The sequence below is a fragment of the Astatotilapia calliptera genome, chromosome 5 (genome assembly GCF_964374335.1).
Source record: "Astatotilapia calliptera chromosome 5, fAstCal68.1, whole genome shotgun sequence".
In the NCBI taxonomy this organism is placed as follows: domain Eukaryota; kingdom Metazoa; phylum Chordata; class Actinopteri; order Cichliformes; family Cichlidae; genus Astatotilapia; species Astatotilapia calliptera.
This window is the reverse complement of record NC_137426.1, coordinates 2,901,537-2,922,883: the sequence shown is the minus strand read 5'-3', so window position 1 is coordinate 2,922,883 and position 21,347 is coordinate 2,901,537. Positions and strand designations below refer to the sequence as shown.

General features: G+C 44.1%; 1 protein-coding gene across 12 annotated transcripts in view; it reads right to left on the bottom strand.

The window, feature by feature from the left end:
* LOC113021787 (dedicator of cytokinesis protein 3-like) overlaps positions 1–21,347 on the bottom strand; it is a 227,761-nt gene that overhangs the window by 7,183 nt on the left and 199,231 nt on the right. For 2 of the 12 annotated variants that reach the window (XM_026166506.2, XM_026166516.2), the window contains 32 exons: positions 21,098–21,268; positions 20,576–20,761; positions 19,255–19,447; positions 17,958–18,085; positions 15,949–16,095; positions 14,595–14,693; positions 14,412–14,506; positions 14,224–14,299; positions 13,424–13,524; positions 11,820–11,878; positions 11,580–11,728; positions 11,405–11,490; positions 11,218–11,244; positions 10,772–10,867; positions 10,271–10,331; positions 9,291–9,384; positions 9,058–9,206; positions 8,093–8,179; positions 7,881–7,985; positions 7,274–7,415; positions 6,970–7,136; positions 6,287–6,373; positions 5,975–6,154; positions 5,484–5,567; positions 4,426–4,542; positions 3,986–4,116; positions 3,108–3,252; positions 2,824–2,905; positions 2,610–2,728; positions 2,170–2,257; positions 1,953–2,072; positions 400–485 (listed from right to left, as the gene is read on the bottom strand). In XM_026166506.2, coding sequence (XP_026022291.2) covers positions 400–485; positions 1,953–2,072; positions 2,170–2,257; positions 2,610–2,728; positions 2,824–2,905; positions 3,108–3,252; positions 3,986–4,116; positions 4,426–4,542; positions 5,484–5,567; positions 5,975–6,154; positions 6,287–6,373; positions 6,970–7,136; positions 7,274–7,415; positions 7,881–7,985; positions 8,093–8,179; positions 9,058–9,206; positions 9,291–9,384; positions 10,271–10,331; positions 10,772–10,867; positions 11,218–11,244; positions 11,405–11,490; positions 11,580–11,728; positions 11,820–11,878; positions 13,424–13,524; positions 14,224–14,299; positions 14,412–14,506; positions 14,595–14,693; positions 15,949–16,095; positions 17,958–18,085; positions 19,255–19,447; positions 20,576–20,761; positions 21,098–21,268 — 3,657 coding nt within the window. The remainder of the gene's footprint in view (positions 1–399; positions 486–1,952; positions 2,073–2,169; positions 2,258–2,609; positions 2,729–2,823; positions 2,906–3,107; positions 3,253–3,985; positions 4,117–4,425; positions 4,543–5,483; positions 5,568–5,974; positions 6,155–6,286; positions 6,374–6,969; positions 7,137–7,273; positions 7,416–7,880; positions 7,986–8,092; positions 8,180–9,057; positions 9,207–9,290; positions 9,385–10,270; positions 10,332–10,771; positions 10,868–11,217; positions 11,245–11,404; positions 11,491–11,579; positions 11,729–11,819; positions 11,879–13,423; positions 13,525–14,223; positions 14,300–14,411; positions 14,507–14,594; positions 14,694–15,948; positions 16,096–17,957; positions 18,086–19,254; positions 19,448–20,575; positions 20,762–21,097; positions 21,269–21,347) is intronic. The other 10 variants (XM_026166511.2, XM_026166507.2, XM_080301527.1 and 7 more) reach the window with 10 other exon arrangements.

Here is a 21,347-nt window from a genome sequence, read left to right as displayed (position 1 = left end):
TAGTTTAAACTATAAATATACCAAGTAACACAGAAAGCAGGATTCTGGAGTGTTTGTTAAAAAAAGAGGAAAAAGGAAACATGAAGCCAATAAATCAAATATTGCTGATGAGCTTAGGAACAGGACACGAAGGTTTACAACTGAACAGAAAATATTTTGTCTTTGTCGTAACTGTTGGTGGATAAACTGTAAAGTTATTTCCAGCTGGTGTTGCAGACTCAGCTGTGAACACTGATGCTTCATTTAAAAGAACAAAATCATGGACACAAAGAAAAACACACAGACAGTAATGTGCACTGATTTGTGAGTGCATACACACACACACACTAATGGACAGACAAACTTCATCCAGACAGACAGCAGGCATGAGGAGGAGGAGGAGGAGGAGGAGAAGGGTACCTTTCTTAAAGAGCGCGCGGGGAGAGCTGGAGGGAGGTCGCTGACCTGGTGGTGGAAAGCGTCAAAGTGCATCGACAGGTGTTGCCCTACAGGGGGAGACACAGCAGGACTGACTGAGAGAAACTCGCACACACTCACACACATTTCAGACCAGAGAGGAAGAGGAGGTGGGAGGAGGGGCAAGGGGGAACAAAGGTCAGAGAGTGGAGAACAAGAAGGTAGAGGCAGGTGGGTGGGGTTAAAACAGGAAAAGGGGGGAGTTGGAGCAGTGTGTGGAGGAGGGGAGGTGTTCAGCTCTGATAGCATTTAAGTTGTTTGATTGCAGTGGTATAAAGTGTGTGTCTGTGTGTGTCTGCAGTGAAAACGAGATCAAATTAACCAAAGTTCACTCTCAGAGAACGCTTCCTTTCTTTCTCTCTGTGCTTCGAGCCCTGCAGACGTCTCCTCTGAGGTTGCAGGAACCACCAAACGCTTCATAAACACTTCATGTACCTGAACTTTCACTCTTGGGACTCAAAGGTTTGAATAACGCGATTTACAAAACCGAGAATGAGTGTTCGGTGGTTTTGAAAGGTTTCTGTGAGGGACTAATACGAGTCTGCGTCGTCACAAATACTCCTGAATGAAAAGCAGAGCTGCTTTGAATCCCCGATCATAGAGGTCACGGAGAGGAGAGGCCCAGCGCTATTCTGTTAATACTTTCTCAGCCAATCAAAGCACAGCTTGCATAAAGGGGGAAAAAAGCTAAAACAGCTGTTTTCAGACAGAAGACAAACTGAGAGGCTGCACCGAGACCCACCATTAGATACACGGGGATCATGAATCATGCGGAGCTAATCTAACGGAGGTACTAATGAACATGAATCTCCTCTGAATCCTGCTCAGAAAACAGAGTCATGTCTTCTGACCCGGTGCTTAAAAAACAGATTCAGTTCCACAGCCAGGAAAACGTTACAGAGTCCCCCGCACAAACACACTGCAGGGGAACCTGTGGGGATTCCCCACACACAAAAACCGACACACGCAACGATGCACAAGAATCAACGCTTCGCTCTCGCACAACAAAAACCCAGCAGGCGTCCACGGATGACACTTTCTGGGCTAAAGGCGTTCAGTTGCATGGCTTCATGTCCAAACTTGGTTAAAAAGTGGAGTTCAGTAAATATCTAGTAAACATTGTCTACATTAGACGTTAATTCTGTAAGTCTAACACTGAAGTGTTTGTCTGTAGCTGTGAGCTGTGTGTGAGGGGGACAAACGGTACATTCTCTTGGTGGTCATGATCATCCTGCATGTGTGGTTCTCCCTGGGTTGCATCTCACTGACACACTCGTGCAGCTGTTTTTAGGATTATTGTTTCACAGTACGAAGGTTCAAATCCACTAAAGAGGAAGTCCTTTCATGTTTCAGACGGTTTTAGATGTAAAAGAATGACATAAAAAGATTTAACGCTTCAGCATCTGGCAAAGTTTGATTTATGCTTGGTGGGAAATCAGTGCACAATACACACACACACACACACAAACGCACACACACACACAGTAGTTTCATACCTTGAGGCAGGTTGCGTGGTGGAACAGGTGGTGCCATGACACTGCCAACGTGGGAGGAAAGGAAAGGGAGGGCTTCTCTGGTACCGCTGTCCAAACTCCAACTGCTGGGAGTGGTCAGGACTGGAGGGCAGAGAGTGAAGACGGGTGGAATGGAGAAAAAAAATAGATGAGTTTTACAGAAATATTCTGTATTGTGTGTGTGAGTGAGTTTGCCGACCTTTCTCAGCCACAGAGAGGTTTGGGTCGCTGCAGGGTTTGCATGGACCGATCACCTGGTGGAACAAAGCTCGCTGGAAGTTTGGTGGCTGAGGAGGAGACCATGAGCTCGTTAGAGAGGACCACAGCGATCACCTGAATCAGACTTTAATCCGTCTTCAGCTCAGTAAAGAACTGAACATGATTGCATTCGAAAATATTTAGAAGAATATCTGAAGGTAGGTTGAATCCATGAAAAGCACCTGCAGCATCACAGGTCAGCTGATCACAGTGCAGCACAAAGAAAACTAATCTTTGTGCACAAAACAAGAGCTTCCAGTTTCCTCTCCTGTCAAATCCCACTTTACCCTCTGCATGTGACGTACATGCAACTTCTAATAAATCAAATTCGTCAGACAACTGTCACTGCTGTCGTTCAGGATCCCCCCTCCACTGCTTTACCTGTCCATTGTCTGTGATGTTGGTGTACATCGCGCTGCTCGGCCTCTCTCTGTGCGGCGGCAGCAGCATCAGCATCTCTCTGTTGTGTCTGTATTTGTCAGGCAGAGACGGAGAGCCGACTGCAGATGGACAGATTACAGAAGTGAGACATGTGTGAAATACAAAATATCAGAAAGCTAAATATAGCTTTAAAAATCTTCCATGGGCCGCTAACCTCTGATGGTTGAGGGGGCGGAGTTTATCATCTGAGAAGGCGCAGAGTGGGTGGAGCTAAGACTGGAGGAGGACAGGCTCGCCTGCAGTTCCAAGAAATTCGAACGCAGTATTGTACATATAGATTAGAATAATGTGAGGTATTTGAGCAGTGATGCTCAGCTGTGCAGAAAAAGCTGGACATGATAATATTACAGAGTTTTATATTCATGTGTGATATATGGAGTGTTTCTTGTTTCTTGCAACAAGTGCGTTTCCTCTCTGCGAATCGCGTTTTTCACTGACCTGCATGCGGTAGAAGTCCTCGGGGTGTTCCACTACCATGCCGTCAGCCAGGATCAGCAGATTGCCAACGTTTCCCATCTCACTGGAGTTGTGAGAGGAGAGAGAGGAGGAGGAGTTGCGCACAGGAGTCAGAACAGCTACGGGACTGGGAGGAGGGAACGAAAGGAGGAAAAAAGAGGAGAGGAAACAGGGAAGGTAAAGAGAAAGAGGGCGGGGGGAGAAGAGGGAAATTCCAGGTAGAAGAAAAGAAAGGAAGGAAGGCAGGAAGAAAGGAAGGAAGGCAGGAAGGGGAAGGGCCGAGCAAACCAAAAAAGAAGAAGCGAAAACCAAACAGCCGGCATGCATGAGGTGATGCGGTGAGAATGAGAGCGATGGTCAGCCATGAGCATGCAGGAAGCACGATGCAGGGTGGTGTCGGTGAAGGATGAAGGAGAGAAAGAGAAAATGGCAGACTTTCAGAAAGTGCGATGTGAGCAGAGGACAGCAGAGATGCTGCGAGGAACTTCTCAAAGATCATTAATGAGACACAGCAGGTGAATCACAGATGGAGGTGAAGCCAGTGAGAAGACGTGTGCTGACTGTGAAGGATGGTTTCTGCCGTGTTCACCACATTTAACAGTTTCAATTAAGAATAAGATGAAAGTAATTAACTGCTTTGTCTCTCTTGATCCGTGCCCCTTTGACCCGACCCTCTATGCAGACTTAGAGGAAACTGACTTTGAGGATTTTTTAAAACCTTTTCAACATGTTTAGAGACCCTGAATGAGGTTTTGATGACATGGTGGTGCAGACTGAGGAGTGTATCAGGGTGTAGCTGAATAAGATTAAAGCAGGAGAGTCTAACGGGCACTTTAAAAAAGTCTCTGCGTGTTGCTGACCTGTGTCGGTGCATCAGTTTGAAGCTCTCGGGGCTCATGGGGCCGTGAGTGGCCAGGATTCCTCTGGGTGTGTTGGGCCCTGAACCGGACTTGTCTAAACCAGGCAGACCCTGCAGAGACACATAGAAGCACTGCTCTGAATATTCACACTGCCCTCGGGTGTCCACACAGACAGAAGAATCACTGGTTGGAACGGTAAAGGTAAAATTATGAACAGAGGTGAAATGTTCAACGAGATTCTTTGCAGTCTCTAAGCTTGGTGCACACTAACATGCTCTTTGAAGAAGAAACGAATCCATCCATCCTTCCAGCATGTTTACACCGTAATGAATCTTCTTCTACACTCGTTCATTTTGGTTCATGAGCTACATCTAACAACAGCTCCGCGTACGTATTTGTACCTCCTGAGGTTGTAATACTATATTATTTTGTGTGCTCACATGGCAGAGGCTGCTCCTCATCATCTGGAACTGATCTATCAGCTTCTTGTGCAGGGGACGCATTTCTGGGTGCACCAGCTTCTCGTGCACAGCCAGACCGACTCCCAGGATGTGAACCTGTGTGAAAACATCAGCGGATGAGATGAAGAACCCTGTTAGTATGAGCAAGAATGAAGACGAGGTTGTTGCTCACGTTGGTCTACAGACAAATCCTTCCTTTGGAAAACTTAATGCACGTGTTTCACCTGCTTTACTTTTGCCTGCTTCATGTCAACAAATGTTTTTCTACTGGATCGAAATAATCTGACATGGGAGAGGGGGCGAGGTTAGGGGGGGCATCTGCTCCTATCAGCAGCTGGGGCTGAAAGTATTAGCCCCCCAGGAATTATGGAGCATTTTGCTAAACTTCTTCCCAATTTTTGCAGCATTGATGAAACTTGATATAATCAAAGATTCACCAAACCTGTAGCTTTTGGGACATTTTGTAATATAAAATACATTTTTAGTCTTTATATCAAATATAGTTAAAAGTAGGGTTGCCAAAAATATTAACATGTGAATGTTTGTTTTCAAAAAGAGCGACACATCACAGCCTGACAGCCCGGTGACTATTAATGGCCACGGGGCTAATCACTCATTTCTTTCTTGTTTTGTATCCATGAAATATCCTGATTAAACTTAAACATTGTTATTTTGTTAACAGATACACTATAAAAAACAAAGACTTGTTGTTAATGGTCATTTTCTTTCCTTCAGTTCAGTGAAAGCATGAATGATAACGTCTGCATGCAGATATATGAAAACAAAAACTATAGATTCAACTATTACAGGATTCTGAGGTTTTTCTTCAATCGTGACATTTGTCTCACGCTAAAGGTCAAATTCTCCACATGGTTCTATCTGAACACACTTACAGCTCTATATGTGTTTCCACTGAAGCACATATAGAGCTTTAATTTGAGTATATGGAGCCAACTTGGTCTATTTGGCATCTCAGGACAAAAAGGCAGAGCTGTGTTATTAAAGCTCTGCAGGAACGTCAGCAAACGACACCTCACCTGCTCCTGCATCAGGTCTTTAAGCTGTGTGATCTTCTCAGTGTCTTCAGGGTGGCTCGTGATGTACTCCTTATCAAAGAAAGCCTGCAAACGAAGGAAAAAAGCAAAGTCAAATTTATGGAGCAGTACTGTGGCATTACATCATCCCAAAACACCAAACCTTATAGAAATGAACATTTTTAGTCCATTTTATACATAATTTGTTCGCACAGATTCAGAGATTATGCGCACGGAAGACAAACTGCTGTGCTTTGTAATAAAATACATGTTCTGTACTTTTGTTTATAAAAGGAAACTCTAACATATCACTGAGGTTAGTGCATTCTGGACCGTTTGTGTTTTATGAGTGGATAAAATAACAGTGGTTTAATCATATTGTGGCCCCTCCTTCACCTGCCTATAAAACTGCCCACTGTGATGCGCTGTAAGATTTTACTGCTGTGACTCAGCCTCACGCAGGCCGATGACATGAAATTCCCTGTCTGTCTGACCTCTTGGTATCTGGCGATGCCTCCGTTAACAGCAGCGTCGATGACCCCGTTCAGCGTCATGCTGAGCAGGTTGATGTTGCCGTGCAGCTGCTTGTGTTGGTACTGGCTGATCAAAGTGCGCAGCTCCTGGTTCTTATTCTCCACCACAGAGATGGCGTTTTCTAACGGGCTCACCTCCACCTGAGAGAGAGACGCAGAGCGACGAGGAGCCAAAGTGAGAGACGCTCAGATTACTTCGTAGAATATATCATAACAGATTGTTGTGAGTTTATGGATCCTGTTTATCTTTACAGATCTCTTTCATGTGCTCACCAGCTCTCTCTTCTCCACCTCAAACCAGCGGGAAATCCCGGGCAGAGGGTGGGTGAGGATCAGAGTCGTCCTTTCTATCCACAGACTCTGAAAAACACGACAAGCAGGGAGACAAACAGTCCAGACTTCAGGAGGTTTGATGTAACATCAGCAGCCATCGAAATCTCCTGAAATATCTAATTAATGTTGAGAATCCGGTTTATTAATCATCTAAACTTCAGTCAAAATGAGCCATGCTGGCTGAATTTTCAGAGAGCTTCAGAAAAAACCCGGCAGATCTTAATGAACTGAAGCAACGCTGTAAAAAAGAGGTGGATTAAAACCCTCCACAACGATGTGAGGGAGTCGCAGAGTGTTTGATGCTGTAAGCTGCTGAATCACGAGGAAGGTTGAAGGAGAAACGATGTCTCTACTGTCAGGGATGGAAATGACAGAAAGCAAAGACAGACGAGGAAGATGTCAGATAAATTTCACAGGAAGGAACTTAAAGAAATGTAAATCTTGGATAAACAAGGCAAAAAAGGTTTTTGTAATGAGTCACTGGATATAAATGCTGTAAATCGTGTCATTCATAAGAATATAAACAAAGGCAGGTTCAGCTGGGTTGCAGTAAGTAAGTGTGTTGAGCTGATTCACTGAGTATCTAATAAAAGAATAAGAGGAAAAAGCACTTCCTGTCTCACTTTGAACTCATTGTCTCGATCTTTGGGGCCTTTGTGGAAGGGCCGGTCGTAACGGAAGCGGCGAACGTTGTTCACTCGATAGAAGCTCTTAATGCGGTCCGGTACTCGGTCCATCTGAAGGACGGTCACGCTGTCCGGCACCGGCGTTACTGCGTAGATCTGGAGGTCTGAGAGGAGGGAGGTCAAAGATATAACTGAGAGCCGATAACACAGCAAACAAAACGCTTCCATGGACGTCAGGCGTGGATTAATATTTAAATCGAGCGGTCTTTGGATGAACATCAGCTCTGCTGCTGAAGGATACACTGTGCATCACACTGCAGGATGGCCTCGTCTGGTTGATTGGGGTGCTGCATTGCAATGGCTTGCGGGAATTCTCCCAGCATCCTTTGCTGGAAGGCTTCTAACCTTTCGTAGTCATGACCACGGCAGACAAACTCTTTGTTCTAGAGGGAACGAATCAAAAACGAACAGAAAAGATTAAGATGTTCATTTTTTAAAGCAGAAATCTTGAAGCCACCTCTTAAGTAACAAAACCTGCAGTTCCTGTAATGACCACTTGAGGCTGGATCCCAAAATGCTCTACAGCAGCCGTGAACATGTTTACTTCTCGCTTCATAACAGCTGTTTACTGGGTCACTGAATTCAGATGTGGCAGCTCAATTATTAGCTTGACCAAAGTCCTTCTAGAAACAAGTCCATCCACCCTGCAGCCATCGAAATACCCTCAGAGAGTTTGTTCACTTTGCCCCAAAATAAGGTTTTAAAAAGCTTTTTTCCTGGAAGGCGTACGTCTTCTTCTGTGAGAAGTGAAACCATTAGAGCTTTCATTTTCTTTTCTGATGGAAAATTACTCAACTTCAAATAGAGTTAACGTGCATGTGTAAATGCTGCACAGTGACATCACTCACTCTGAGGAAGAAAGGGAACTTCCTGCCGTAGAAGCCGACCCTGAAGAACTCGGGCTCCAGGCGCTGCTGCTCCATGATGTTGTCGTAATAGGCCGCCTCCATTTTCTGCAGGTAAAGGTCGCGGGGGGAAGATTGTGAGATCTAATAATTAATATGTCCTTATCATATTAAAGATCTAAAAGATTCTTGATGTGAGTGTTGTTGGGGCTCACCCGTATCCAGCTGAGACTTTGGTAGTCATACAGGGATTCGTACTGGAAGGCCAGCTCCCTGCACAGAGGAATGCCGTACTCCCAACACTGAGGACACACAAACACACAAAACCATGGAGGCACTGATGTTTGAAGCAAAACCACAACAACTAACAAACTGCCTTTAACTGCAGCGAGCTGATTGGTTACCAGATAACACTTTACATACTGACCCCGTCATTAACAGAGAAGACGCAGCAAGTGTCTAATATGAAAGTAGTTGCTGCTGGCACCTTGTAAAACCAAGACTGGCACCCCGGTGTTAGATAAGAGAACATACCTTTATTAGTCCCACAAGGGGAAATTTCATAAGGCTGCTGACCTATTGCACGCAATGGCGGCGCCATCTTACCCTGCGACCATACATACATTACACAAACATCACATGGGGAAGACAGGTCAGAGAGGTATAACAATGGAAAATGCACCACATGAGGAAAGATAAGGAGAAAAAAAATGTGCACATAGCACATGAAAAAACTCTTAATACACCAAAGAAACACACGACGAACAACAGGGGCGGGTAAAGGGTGAGAGACAGCCAGTGTAGACAGCACAGCCGGGCCTGCGTGCGCTGGTCTCCTTGATCCAGCGTCAGCATCGGCGGGGAATAAGCGTCGAAGGCGTTTGGAGGGGGATGAGTGTGTATCTGCATGTGTGTATATGTCTGTGTGTGTGTCCAGAGTTCAGCTGAGACAGTGTGTTGTTGTTCAGCTCCAGCCTCGAGACCGCAGCTGACGCCGAGAGGGGATCCGCATGAAGTGATGGTGCTTTTTACTTTAGTGCGAACAACTCATATGAATTTCAAAGCTGTTCTAACAGTCCGACACTGGTCTCTCAATCTCCCGTTGGAGAGCCGCGAGCTTCTCCATTAATGAAGCAGCTCGTGACCTCTAAAGCCCACGCTGACCGTGTCACACCCTCACCTTCCCCTTGTTGAAGTAGTGGATGACTTTCCTGCAGAGTCCCTCCTTGCGGTGCCACTCGGTCTGAGAAGGATAATGCAGGAACTCCTTCAGAGGACGCTCGTCCCAGTGCAGCAGCTCCCAGTATAACAGCAGGGTGAACGCGGCCTCTGCAGACAAACAGCCCAGAGAGCGTCAGCCTGGTGTTTGTCACACGTTCTGCTCGTGTCCACGAGTGACTGATTCTGCTGTACCTGTGTAGTTCTCCGCCTGCAGATGCATGTCACACAGTTTGTGGATGTAGCGGATGTACATCTCCTCCTTGTTGATCTCTGACTTGTAGAAGTTCTGAGAAGAAACAAAACAGACAATTAATGCACTTCCTGTGTTTATGCACTGATTTAAACCTGGGATGCCAAACGCTGCAAATACCCACTCGATAGGTGTGGAAATTTCTTAAAGAAGGGCAGAATTTAACTCAAGGCCAAGGTCTGAATCATCTTCATCATTTTCATGGACCTATTTATGGCATACTGTACCAAACCTATATGTTAGTTTGTTTGTTTGTAAAGGATCAAGTGTAGACCAACTGAATGTGGAAAACATGAGAATTATTCTTGAAGGCTGTTTATTTAGAACTGGACGGTTTAATAAATGTGAAGCAGCTTGGAAAGAAAAGTGTCTGGACTTGTTTAAGTTTTCTTGAAGACGTTTCACCTTCATCCAAGAAGCTTCTTCAGTTCTAAGAACAGCTGGTGCAGAGTCCCAGATTTCAGCCCATGGGGGCGTCTCCAAGAGGGTCAATGGCAGCCATGTTTATGAAGTGACTGTTTCCAATGCAGAGGTCTGATCCTGGCACAAATAGGAGAGCTGTCCATCTGCACATAAAGGTCAAAGGTCACTCTCTCGAGGATGCCAATGTTCACATTCTGGACAGAGAGGACAGATGGTTTGAAAGAGGAGTGATCCTCGTGTAGAGGATCAATAGGGGGTCCATGACCCTCTTGGGGGGTCACTCCCATAGGCCTTAAATCTGGGACTCGATGAGTTGCTCTTAGAACTGAAGAAGCTTCTCGAATGAAACGTCTTCAAGCAACTCAAAGAAGTCCAGACGCTTTTCTTTCCAAGCTCCTTAGACTACGATGACCTGGATGACTGAGAAGCTTCACAGACAATAAATGTGAACACTTTCTGAACTCAGTATTTTAGTGATGTCGCTGATTTAAAGTCTTACCAGGAGGTTAACTGTGCAGCCAATCTTCTTGTTTTCGGTTTCATCTCCCTTCATACAGTCCCTGAAAAAATGAAACCAAGTTTATAAAACTTCAAACTTAAACCTTCCACACTTACTTATGAACCTCCGCTTTTATTAACTTGGGTGGGTGTTCTCATTTAGCCCAAGCTCCAAGACACTTTTTCCTATGATAGACGTCACAAGATTCCCAACAAGTTTGCAAACAACAAGAAGACTGTTTTTGAAGACGGATATAAATATAGATACTGCAGGTAAAGGAGGGTTACTGCAGGGAACGTGACTAAGTGCTGGTATTCTACAGACAAAGACTTTTATATGATGGCCCCGTATATGACCTGGGTCTCACAGTGTTTAAAGTTTCTTTGCTCAGTTTAAAGACATTTCAAAGGCACAACAACAAAACCAAACTTTCTATGACTTATGGAGCATAAAGTACCACAGAATCATTTATGTCCTATGAATACAAAGGCTTTACTGTACCGGTAGTCGAGCAGCCGCTCCATCAGTCGTGTGACGGAGGTAACGAAGGAGATGCCCGTCTCTCTCCACGTCTCCTGCTCGATCTTCTCCAGCAGGCTGCAAGAAGCATGCAACAAATTACACACTGGAAACAGTTTAAACTGTGGGGACAAACCCACCACGTGCCTCTGGACATACTGTGTGTAAGCACATGTGAAAGTGTGTCGACAATGTTCTACTTTAAAAAGACGTCAAAAAGTTCAACAAGAGCAATAAATGAAGCCAAATCTGATGTTTCGTGTTTTAGTGTAACGTTTTTGTCCTGTGTTGTGAGCCATGACTTCTCCATCAGGGAGTTAACAAAGGCTTCACTGAAGGGCCAACAGACTCACAACAATGTCAGGTTAGCAGATAAGAACAGTCAATGTTAGCAGCGTATATCTGCCCATGTGCAGGGAGTGTCATACCTGGGGTAAGGCCCAAACAGCTGGGTTCTAGTCCCGCAGCAGACAAAGCAAACACACAAAGAGAGTGTTAGAGCAGAAAACTGAGAGTTAATTTCTGTTATCAAAGAGAGAAAAGAGCAGCAGGGCAGAGGGATTCGCTCCAGGTTAAAAACAGAAACACGGGGAAGTCAAAGTCTGCGTTCCTCACAGCAAACCGAAGAGCTCCCTGTAGTTCTCGTCTCCTTTCCCCTCCGACACCAAACTGTCCAGCTTGTCAATCAGCTCAGCCTCCACCTGCACACACGTACACAAACGCTGACTTCCTCTGGTTTTCTATGAACGACCTGAACAGTCTCTGCACAGCTGAGCGTGTGCTCCTGTACCTGTTTGAAGTTCCCGTTCTTGCGCTGCTCCCAGTCCATCATGTCGTGGAAAATCGGGATCATGATGTTTCGCACCTCCACCTGCGGGACCAGCGTCACTCCCAGGAACGGACCAATCATCCCGGGAATGAAGTGGATCTTATTCTCACCTGAAACACGTTTCAAACATGGATCCAAAACCATTTAATCAGTCAAACTTAAGTCGGACACAACAGTTTAAACCCGACGAGAGGATCGTACCCAGATTCTGCCACATGCTGAAAAGCTCGTAGGTCATCATCACTCTCATGTCACCGTATCTGCAAACAGATCAGATCTTCAGTCACTTTACTTATTGGATCAAACAGTCTCTGTATTACTGACTCTGACTCAGTAACAGCTGTTATATTTGTTTGAAGTGGTAAATCTAATTTTATCGTTTAAATTAGTTTTCCGATGACTCAAGCTGTTCACTTTCTGACCACACTGAAACAATTTAACAGCAAAAATACACATTTAAAAAGAAACAGAGTAAAATTTTAATCTCGACTCCCTCATTTCTTAATATGCATCAGCCTAGTTTTGCTCTAATTCTGACAATTCTTGGAAAGTGAAAATGAAAAGTGGAGGAACTTCCAGAGCCCGAGGAGACGCTGCGGTTCCTGGAAATATTTTGTGGAAAGAGCTAATGGAGAAGGGAAATAAGCTCTTCCTGGATTAAATGTTTTTCTGCAGGACTGATAAAGTAAGTTGGCATGTTTGGATGCTTCAAAGAAGAAAACTGGCTCTCAGCATTTTCCCAGCAGTTAACATCCAACATCTGTATGAATGTGTGTGTTGCCACGTACAGAATAGAAAAGATGTTTGGAGGACAGTGCAAAATCTCCAACAGAGGAAAATCTCATCGTAGCACATCGTTCAGATTGTTGTCAGACTTCAGGCACTGTGGATTATGGTATTACCATCCTGCTCTGCTAACATCAGGAAAGGTTTCACCATAAGATAAAAGTGATGAAAAGAACGATTTATAATCACCTTCCCTTTAAAGTCGCCTAGAACACCTGACTGTAAGCCACACTGTGGACCTAATAGAAGAACATCCACGGTGTGGTGCATTTTAATGACAATGACATCAGTGAAACAAACAGCACCGTGGGGCAGCTGTTGTTGTGATTGTGTGCTATATAAATAAAATTGAACTGAATTGAAATTAGAGGTCCTCGCTGGTTTGGTCATGATAACAAACAAGCATCTGCTGCCACAGCTCAGCTTCATCTGATGTTTCACTTCGATCGTCCACAAAAACCCAACAAATAACCAACTTGGTCTCCTTCAAGCCTGCATGTGCAGCGCTTACCTTTGCAGCGTAGTGTCTGTCCATGCAGCCACCCACTGATGACAGTGATCTAACCCTCACATATTCATCAATGTGAAACACGGCGATGTGGACCTAAACCAACACAGCAGGCACTACTGTTTTTTCCTTTAATCTGTCAATCTTTAATTAATGGGAACATAGCAGGAAGTGTCAAGTTTACAGTTATTACAGTGAATTAAAAAAAAAAGGAAAACTGGGTATTTATATTTATTTTGGTTCACTGACATAAACACAAAAACTGAATGAATGAACTGAAAGAATTTTGTTTTCTTACAAAAGCAAAAGAACATAAAAAAAACAAGAAAATATCTTTTACCCTTCAGTCAAAGGTCAGATTTGTCATTACATCCTGTCTGATGGAGCAGCTGTTACTGTTTTATTTTTTTTCTTATCCATGTTTTTCTTCTCTTTGTGTGTGTGTGAGCGTGTGTGTGTGTGTGTGTGTGTGTGAGAGAGTGAGTGAGTGTGTGTGTGTGTGTCCCCTTACTTGTCTAAGACCTTCTTCCTCTTAGCAGGACTCAAATTTTCCAACTGTAAACTGGGCTGGTTGATGTAGAGCACCGCCAGGCTGAAGTAGGAATTCCACACCTGCACACACACACACACACACACACACACACACACACACACACACACACACACAGCTAACAACACGTTTTCTTTCTTTGCAAACGGCCCTTTGGTCGCAGCTTGCACAGTGATGCAGCCCTCACTCTCACTCTTTGCACTCGTCAGTTTTCACATAATGAAGTTATGAAGTTGACATTTTACAAAACTTCAGCCTCACGTCTGTTTCAGTAAATCAGCGGCTTCAGTTCAGTCTAACAGTGTTTCAGCTTTGTTTCATGAAACCACAAAATAGTGACGATATAAAAGAAATAATCTGAATAATATTCATGATTTAGAAAAACAACATTAGTGTTAGTAGTGAGGAGACTCAGAGAGGGGAGGACGGCAGCTTTGTCAGACGCTTGGTTGGGTTTTGTTACACGTGGTCGTTTCCACTGTTATCAGTCACTGTGGTTTGTGCGCACCTGACAGGGTGACGTTAAGTTCAAACTCAAAATTAAAATTTTATTTGTTACACACATAATCATACACCGTACGACATGTTGTGCCCGAGCATTAAACTAAACTACAGAAACTGACAAGATTTATAAAATTTACAGTAAAAAATTTGCAGTTAAATAAAAAAGGGTCTAACAAATGTAAACAATAAATTAAGAATTTAACTAGGAAATAAAGACTAAACTGAGAGTTAAAGGTAAATGATAAAGTAGGAGTTACCTTAAAGTCAAAGTCGGCTTCTGTGAAGTTCTTGTGCAGAGCAGGAGAGAGGTACTGCACTGTGGTCAGGATGATGCTGCACAAACACACACATGCATCGCTTTGATATTTACTCCAATGATCCAGCAGCGATCGGACTCAGTCAACGCTCGTGTATTTCCAGCCTGTCGGGTAAGTTGGTGTCTTACTTGCTGGTGAGGAGTCTCATGATGTTCCAGTCTCGGGGGAAAATGCTGAGCTTCATCAGATTTCTAAACACACACATGATCTTCAGCAGAAACTCCTGAGCAGAGGGAAAGAGACGAGAGCGTGGATTAAAGATGAAACCTCTCCCTGTTGTCATGTTTCACAGTGAGTCAGGACTTCCGTACCTTCAGCTCATCTTTGCTCTGAAAGTTTTCCATCAGGTGCTGGAAGTGGATATCTGTCATCTGACGGAGAAGCGACAGGAGGCAGGACACGTACTCTCCCTGCCAACAGGAAGCAGGGCACAGTCATGTAAGTGCATGGAAACACAAAGGAGTCAACAGTGAGGTGATGCACCAGGATGAGTCGGGCTCTTTCCCAAACTGACCCCTCTTTATCAGCCTCTCTGCTGGCACCACTTTATGTTTCAGTAACTTTTTCCAGCCTTCATGTAAAGATAAATCTGCAGCGCCACACGCAAGACACGAGGAAATACGAGTTCACTCCACTTTTTTCTAAAGGGCGCTAAATAATTCTCACTCACGCAAACTTCATCAAACCTCTGTGTTGATCTACTGCATTAAAAAGCTGAAGTTCAGAGGATGGATTCGTGTTTGAATCTAGTTTTTGTCACCACCTAAAGAAAGATTGTAGTCTGTATTAAAATATGATGAGTGTGAAGTGAGACCCTGCAGGAAACCCGGCGCCTCCATCTGAGAGGAGGAACGACGAAGGAGAACGAAGCAGCTGATCCAAAATAAAAACTCACAAAATCTTTCTGTGTGGCGTCGACACCAATAAGGCATAAAATGAACTGCATTACACCAAAGCATGACATAAACGATAAAGTTGCAAGAACGTTTTTAACATGATGAATTATAATTTCTATAAAAGTTTTAAATACCTATCTACTAAACTTTAACTATCAATTTATCGTTTATAATGACATAAATAGAATATTAACAAAAACAGTTTGTAAACACTTCTTTGGACTCTTTTGTTCTTATTTTTATTCGTTGCTTTATTTATTCTTGCTTCCTGGTTAAACAGGAGGGCAGCAGATGAGCAGACTGAGACTGAGCCAAAGATGAAATGAATGTAAATGAAGGTGAACAGTCAACAAAAATGCATCAAATTTACAAAATACAAATGAACCCAGACGACTCAGATTCACACATCTGTGATTTAACTAAGATATCGTTCTGCACAGTAATACAAATAAAGATGGAAGTTCTTTAACGCATGCACAAAGAGACGTAACAGCAGGATGGGTCAGTGATGATGATGGTGGAGTAGGAGAGGGCAATATTGACAAAACCAACAGTTTTCATTTTTATTTTAACACTTTTTGCTTCTCTCAGATCTCCCGTCTCTTATTTTGTTGCCATCATGTAACTGTACGACAGTATAAAGGGACAACAAAGCTATAACATGAATATAATATTGCCCTGCCCTACAGCAGACAGACAGTCAGACGGATGCAGGGTGGATGAGGGGCCGGGAGGTGACGTAGTAGTAGTCGTATTGTTAGTTACTAACAGCGATCTCAGCGGTGCACTGCGGACAGCGTTGACCCCTTACCGCCTCCTGCGATTGGCTCTTGCTCATGATTGACAGCAGGGTTTGCAGGAGGACGTCCAACAGGGACTCCACCATCATCTCCACCTCCTCCTGCACCGACGTGTCCTGGAAGAAGAGACGAAGGAAAGGAGACATAAAGAAAAGGAAACCAGAGCAGAGAAATAAGGACAGCTGCTCTCTGTGTGTTTCGTGTACTTTTATATAGGTTAGTGTCCAATAATGAATTTTGAAGGTTTTAGGAGCTTTGCTGCAGCTGTGTCTCACACATTCCTGCTCCTGAGAGGACAAACCTGACTGAAGGCTCACTGCAACACTAAACATTCACAGTACGTAATGGAAATAAACACTGGTTTCTCACTGGTGCTCACGAATTTCAGTTTCAGTTCAGATCAGATGAAAGTGTCCAAATACTTCAGAGACTTCAGCACCAAAAGCAACGCCTCAGAAGAGAAGAGTGTCATCACTGAACATCACTCGTTTCAGGAGCCGTTAATATGTTTTAACCTGACAGCGGTTTGTTTGGCCTGCAGGGGAACTTTGAACGTTTCACTACTTTGATAACAAAGTTCCTGTTAGAGTTGGCAGTTTTTGTCCTCCTGTGAAACTTTTTATCATGTAAACATTTAATAAATGAAGTGCTGGTTTTATTCTAATTTACTTGGTTACGTCTCCATTACTGCATTTGTTCTGCATTTTCTTTCTGATGATCTTTTATTAATTATACTTCAGCCACAGATGATAATTAGGAGTTAAAGTAAATCATCGTCGCAGCACAGGGACACGGCAGCGTGAGCAACTTTACCTGATAAAACTTCTGAAAGATGAACTACATTCAATATTTTCTTAAGCATCATCTTTGGTGACTGCACCCCCACGCACCCCTGCAACAGCTGAAGATATCTCCCCAGAGCCAGAGCAGTTATAAAGCACCACCTCCACCCTAACCACCACCCTTCAACATCCTGCCCTCTGGAAAAAGGTTCAGATCCATCAGGTGCAAAACAAACAGACTAAAGATCAGCTTCTTCCTGTGAGCTGTCAGAACTCTTAATGCAAACTAAGAGTGTGCACAGACGTCTCCAACACATCCACCCTGACGCTGCTGTTGATCAACTATGTGCAATATCTCAGTCTTTCCATGTTCTGTGCAACATTTCTTTGGCGCATGTGTAATATTTAGGTCTCAGTGGAATTATCATCTCCACCCTAAATGATCATAGCCCCTCCACCCTTATTTATTTATGTATTATATTATATAACTGCCCTTGTATACAGCCCCACAATGTTTCTGTTTCAGTGTTTCTATGCATACAGCATGTATGTAGTTCACTCACATATATATTGCTTTTTCTTCCCTCGTTGCATAGTGTTTTCTCTTCTTTACTTTTGCACATTTGTGCTCCAGCTACCCAACTTCGCTGTGCAAGAAACTGCACAATGACAATAAAACTCTAAGTATTGAAGTTCTGTTCGTTCAGTTCACATGAAACAGCTAGTCTGAAGTATTTACGGTGGGCTTCCTGTTCATGTTCTAACCACAGCAGCGCCACATCAACAAAGACCACCATCACACAACTGCAGCCACAGTCTGAACATCATGTTTGTCTCTGTATGATTTCTCCTTCAAATCCTTCCTTAGCCTCATGATGTTTCTTATTCAGGTCAATGAAAAGTCATTATGAAAACACACAGAAGGTGCTTATTGATTTTTTGAATATGCAGCTGTAACCATGGATTTACTTTTCTTGCAAAGGCACGGACATTTGGTGGAGCAGAGGCTCATGGGAAAACAAAGGACCCATCTGGTTCACCTTCAACAAAGCCAGGACTGGCCTCAGCTGGGAATGACTTCTTTCTTCTAGCTTCTGGGGTGAGTGCCCTTTCAAACCCCACAATGACACTCAGATTTAAATGCAGCGGTGTTTCGAGCGTGTGTGTGTGTGTGTGTGTGTGTGTGTGCGTGTTACCAGCGAGCTGGTCTTGATGATAGAGAATATAGAGCTGAGTATTCCAGAGCAGATGAGAAGCTCTTTCTGTTGCCTCAAGTGCAGGTGGATGTGATGGAGGACCACAGGAAGTAGGATCCTCCGAGACTCTGAGGGAACACAAAACAGACACACAAGTTTACTTCAGTTCAGGTTTATTTGAGAAGGACCACACACACGTTACATTATGGCGGTTAGGGTGTCTGTGGATCGTAACCCAACAACATCGCTGCTGTTCACTGGAACAGCAGCGATGCTGCTCAGAGGGAGTCGGCCTCCTGCTCCTCTGGTCTGGTTCATGTCCTGAAACAAATCCATCTGAAAACTGTGCAGCTCTTCAAGCTTTTGTAGCTACAGGTTAAAGGTTACTGTCAAGTTAGTGCCATGAAACAGATTTTAGAAACATTTAATGTCAGTGGGGAGAAAAAAAACAGGGAGGCAATGATGGGTTAACTACACACAAACACCAGAGACAACGCCGACATAACAAAGTCACTTATTATCTGCATTTGAGCGGCTTCGTGGCCGATTACACAGCAGAAATGTTGTTTAGCAACGTTAGCAGACGTGCCGTGCGGAGGTCCTCCCCCAGGAGGGTTCGAACAAAGTTTCACCAGAAAGAATTTTGATGTGTCAGTTTGAGACTATTCAGCATCAGCTGGTGGTACTGAAACTGTCAGGCATTAATTTTGTCTCACCTTCACATTAACACATTCAGTTCTGAGTCATATAGAGAGACTCTTTTGCATTTGTGTGGGTTCACGATTTAGAGCGAAACCCAAAATTGAAAATGTCAGGTTGTAACTGGGGACATAACCTCTTTAGATTAGCGTTCCCTGTTCAGAGATGGTGGCAGCACGTCACACAGAGCTGTGGTGACAGTAAGGAATCTCCACTATGTAAATGAGCCTTATTGAAAACGAGGAAAGGTAACGTTACTTTACACTGAGACAAATACACGTGTCTGAACCATACAGCAGTTTCACAACATGTTGGTTATGTAGACGGGTGATTTTAATTTGGCCACAGGTGGATGTGAGAGTTTGTTGTCACTCTGTGTCAGCCCTGTGACCCTCTGTGACGGCTGGGACCCCAAACTATCAGCTGTTAAGAGAATGAACTGATGGACCTCTAGTTGATGATGTATTTGGGTTGCTGCATGTTTGACTCGCTTTTGTTTGTTTTTAAAGTCATTCACAACCTTTATTTTGATTTTAATAGTCCTGTGGCAAAAATCACAGCGCATTACATTAACGCATGAATGAATCCAAACATTTACCTGGGAAAGAGAAGAGCCGGCTGTCCACGGTCCGAGCTATGGACTGCAGCTTGACCACATCCATGGACTGTCCTATGTGCACCGTGGACGGCATGCTGCCCAGGGTGCCGCGCACAAACTCGGCCACCTCTTGCACCGTAAACATCTGCAGCAGCTCATCAAAGATGGCTGGGAACGAGTTCAAAAGTGCAGCCTGAGAATGAAATTAGGGACAGAAGAGGTGTTAATGACAAGAGGGGAGAGGTTCATTTAGGGAGGAGGGCAGCAGGGGGAGTTAGTCAAAAAAAAAAGGTTCGAGTGAACGAGAGAGAGGAGGAGTCGGTTATAAGGAACAATCCTGGTTTCAGTGACTGGAGTGTCCACAGGAGAGAGGTGCCAACCCACACGAGGAGTCATAAATCCACACAGGTCAGCAGGTAGACATCTGTTCAGATTCAGCTATTACAGTTTTTACAAAACAGCTCGTACGAAGAGGCACAGAAGTTATTCCACAGCAGAAAACAAACCAGAGCTGGAAGTGAAAGGTTTGAAAAAAGGAAGACAAAGCACACACACTAGCAAGTCAGGGGTATCAATCATTAATAACATGGTTCAAACAGAGTGAACGGACACAAAGACGGATTTTAGCACAAAGAAGCTGCAGCAGACGTGGCGTTTTGGACAAACAGGTTCATTCTGGTGTGAACTGGACTCAAAGCGGCACAAAACTGAAAGCTGCTGAACTCTGGATGAAAACTTCTTCTCCACTCTTTGTATTTTTACTAACAATATTTCACCTCTTCTAAAAATAAAGATAATCTAAGCCTATGAGGTCCTGGACAAATACTTCAGTTTTAGTTCCACTTTTTAATGTTTTCTTTAAGAGTTCTTCTGGTGAAAATTGTGGATTTTGGAAAATGTTTAGAGGCCTCATTGAAAAATAGGAAGAAGTACATGAGATTAATTTATTTCAACGAGTTTGTTCTTATTGCGTGAATCAAGGCTGAAAAAGTCCAAATCCTGCAGTACCTGTAAAGGCCACGTGAGCCTGGATCTAAGGACAGCAGAGACGCGTTTACAGCCAAGAAATATTTTTGTCTCTACAGCGAGTGAAGTGAAGAGTTATCAGGATGGATGTCATTAACAAACATGCTCTCAGTCAGAGGACGTGTGTGACCAGCGAGTGCAAGAGGACATCGTGTACTTGTGTGTTATATCAGCCGGGACGTGTGTGCGGAGGACCACAGGTGTGTGTGTGGTTAGAGCTCTCTGAGGTGAAATGGGACTCTGGGCTTCACGGGGTTAAAGGGGTGCTGTGGGTTTCTTCCAGACGTTTACTTACTGACAGCGGAGTCGGCCGCAGAGCGTTGGCGCTCACGGCCTGAGTGCAGTTGGCCTGTCCGCTGCCAGGAACCTGTCCTGGGACAGTGGACTGCAGTTGGCCCGGGGCAGGAGCTAGTGCTAAGGGAGCGGGAAGCCCGGCGCCGGGACCTGGGACTTGATTTGGGCCCGGACAAGGCTGGGGGCCCTGTGGTATTTGGGTGTGGAGGAGACCCAGGAGGAATAATAGGGACCCAATTGAAGGAGCAAAGATTTAGGGGAAATTGAAAGAGAAGATGAGGAAAGGAAACAAGGAAAGATGCGAGGTACAAGTGGAAAAAGGAACAGAAGTGAAATAAAAGTCAGATTAAGGCAACTACAAGAAGATGGGAAGCAGCTAAACTAAAGTACATTTTACTGTTAGCTGTCTACTGTAAACTATGACGACACAACAGTTTCAACATCAAAATCACAACAATAAACGATTTTTGTCTGCTTCATAAACAAGGAAGAAAAATGTTTTTGTTGCAGCAGGTTTCCTCACCTGAGTGAAGATGAGCGTCTCGGAGTTGCGGCTGTCCAGGCTGAGCACGAAGCGGATCGACTGAAAGAGTTCTTGGACGCTGGTGCGAAACTGCTCCTCCTCCATGCCACACGTGGCCCGAGAGTAAAGGATCCGAGACTGGATGATGAACTTGAACAGATACTCCAAAGCCTGAGAGGACGTGCAAACAAAGAAAAGAGAAGCATGAAATATTCACTCTTCTTTTTTTTTGTTCTAGAAGAAACACAAA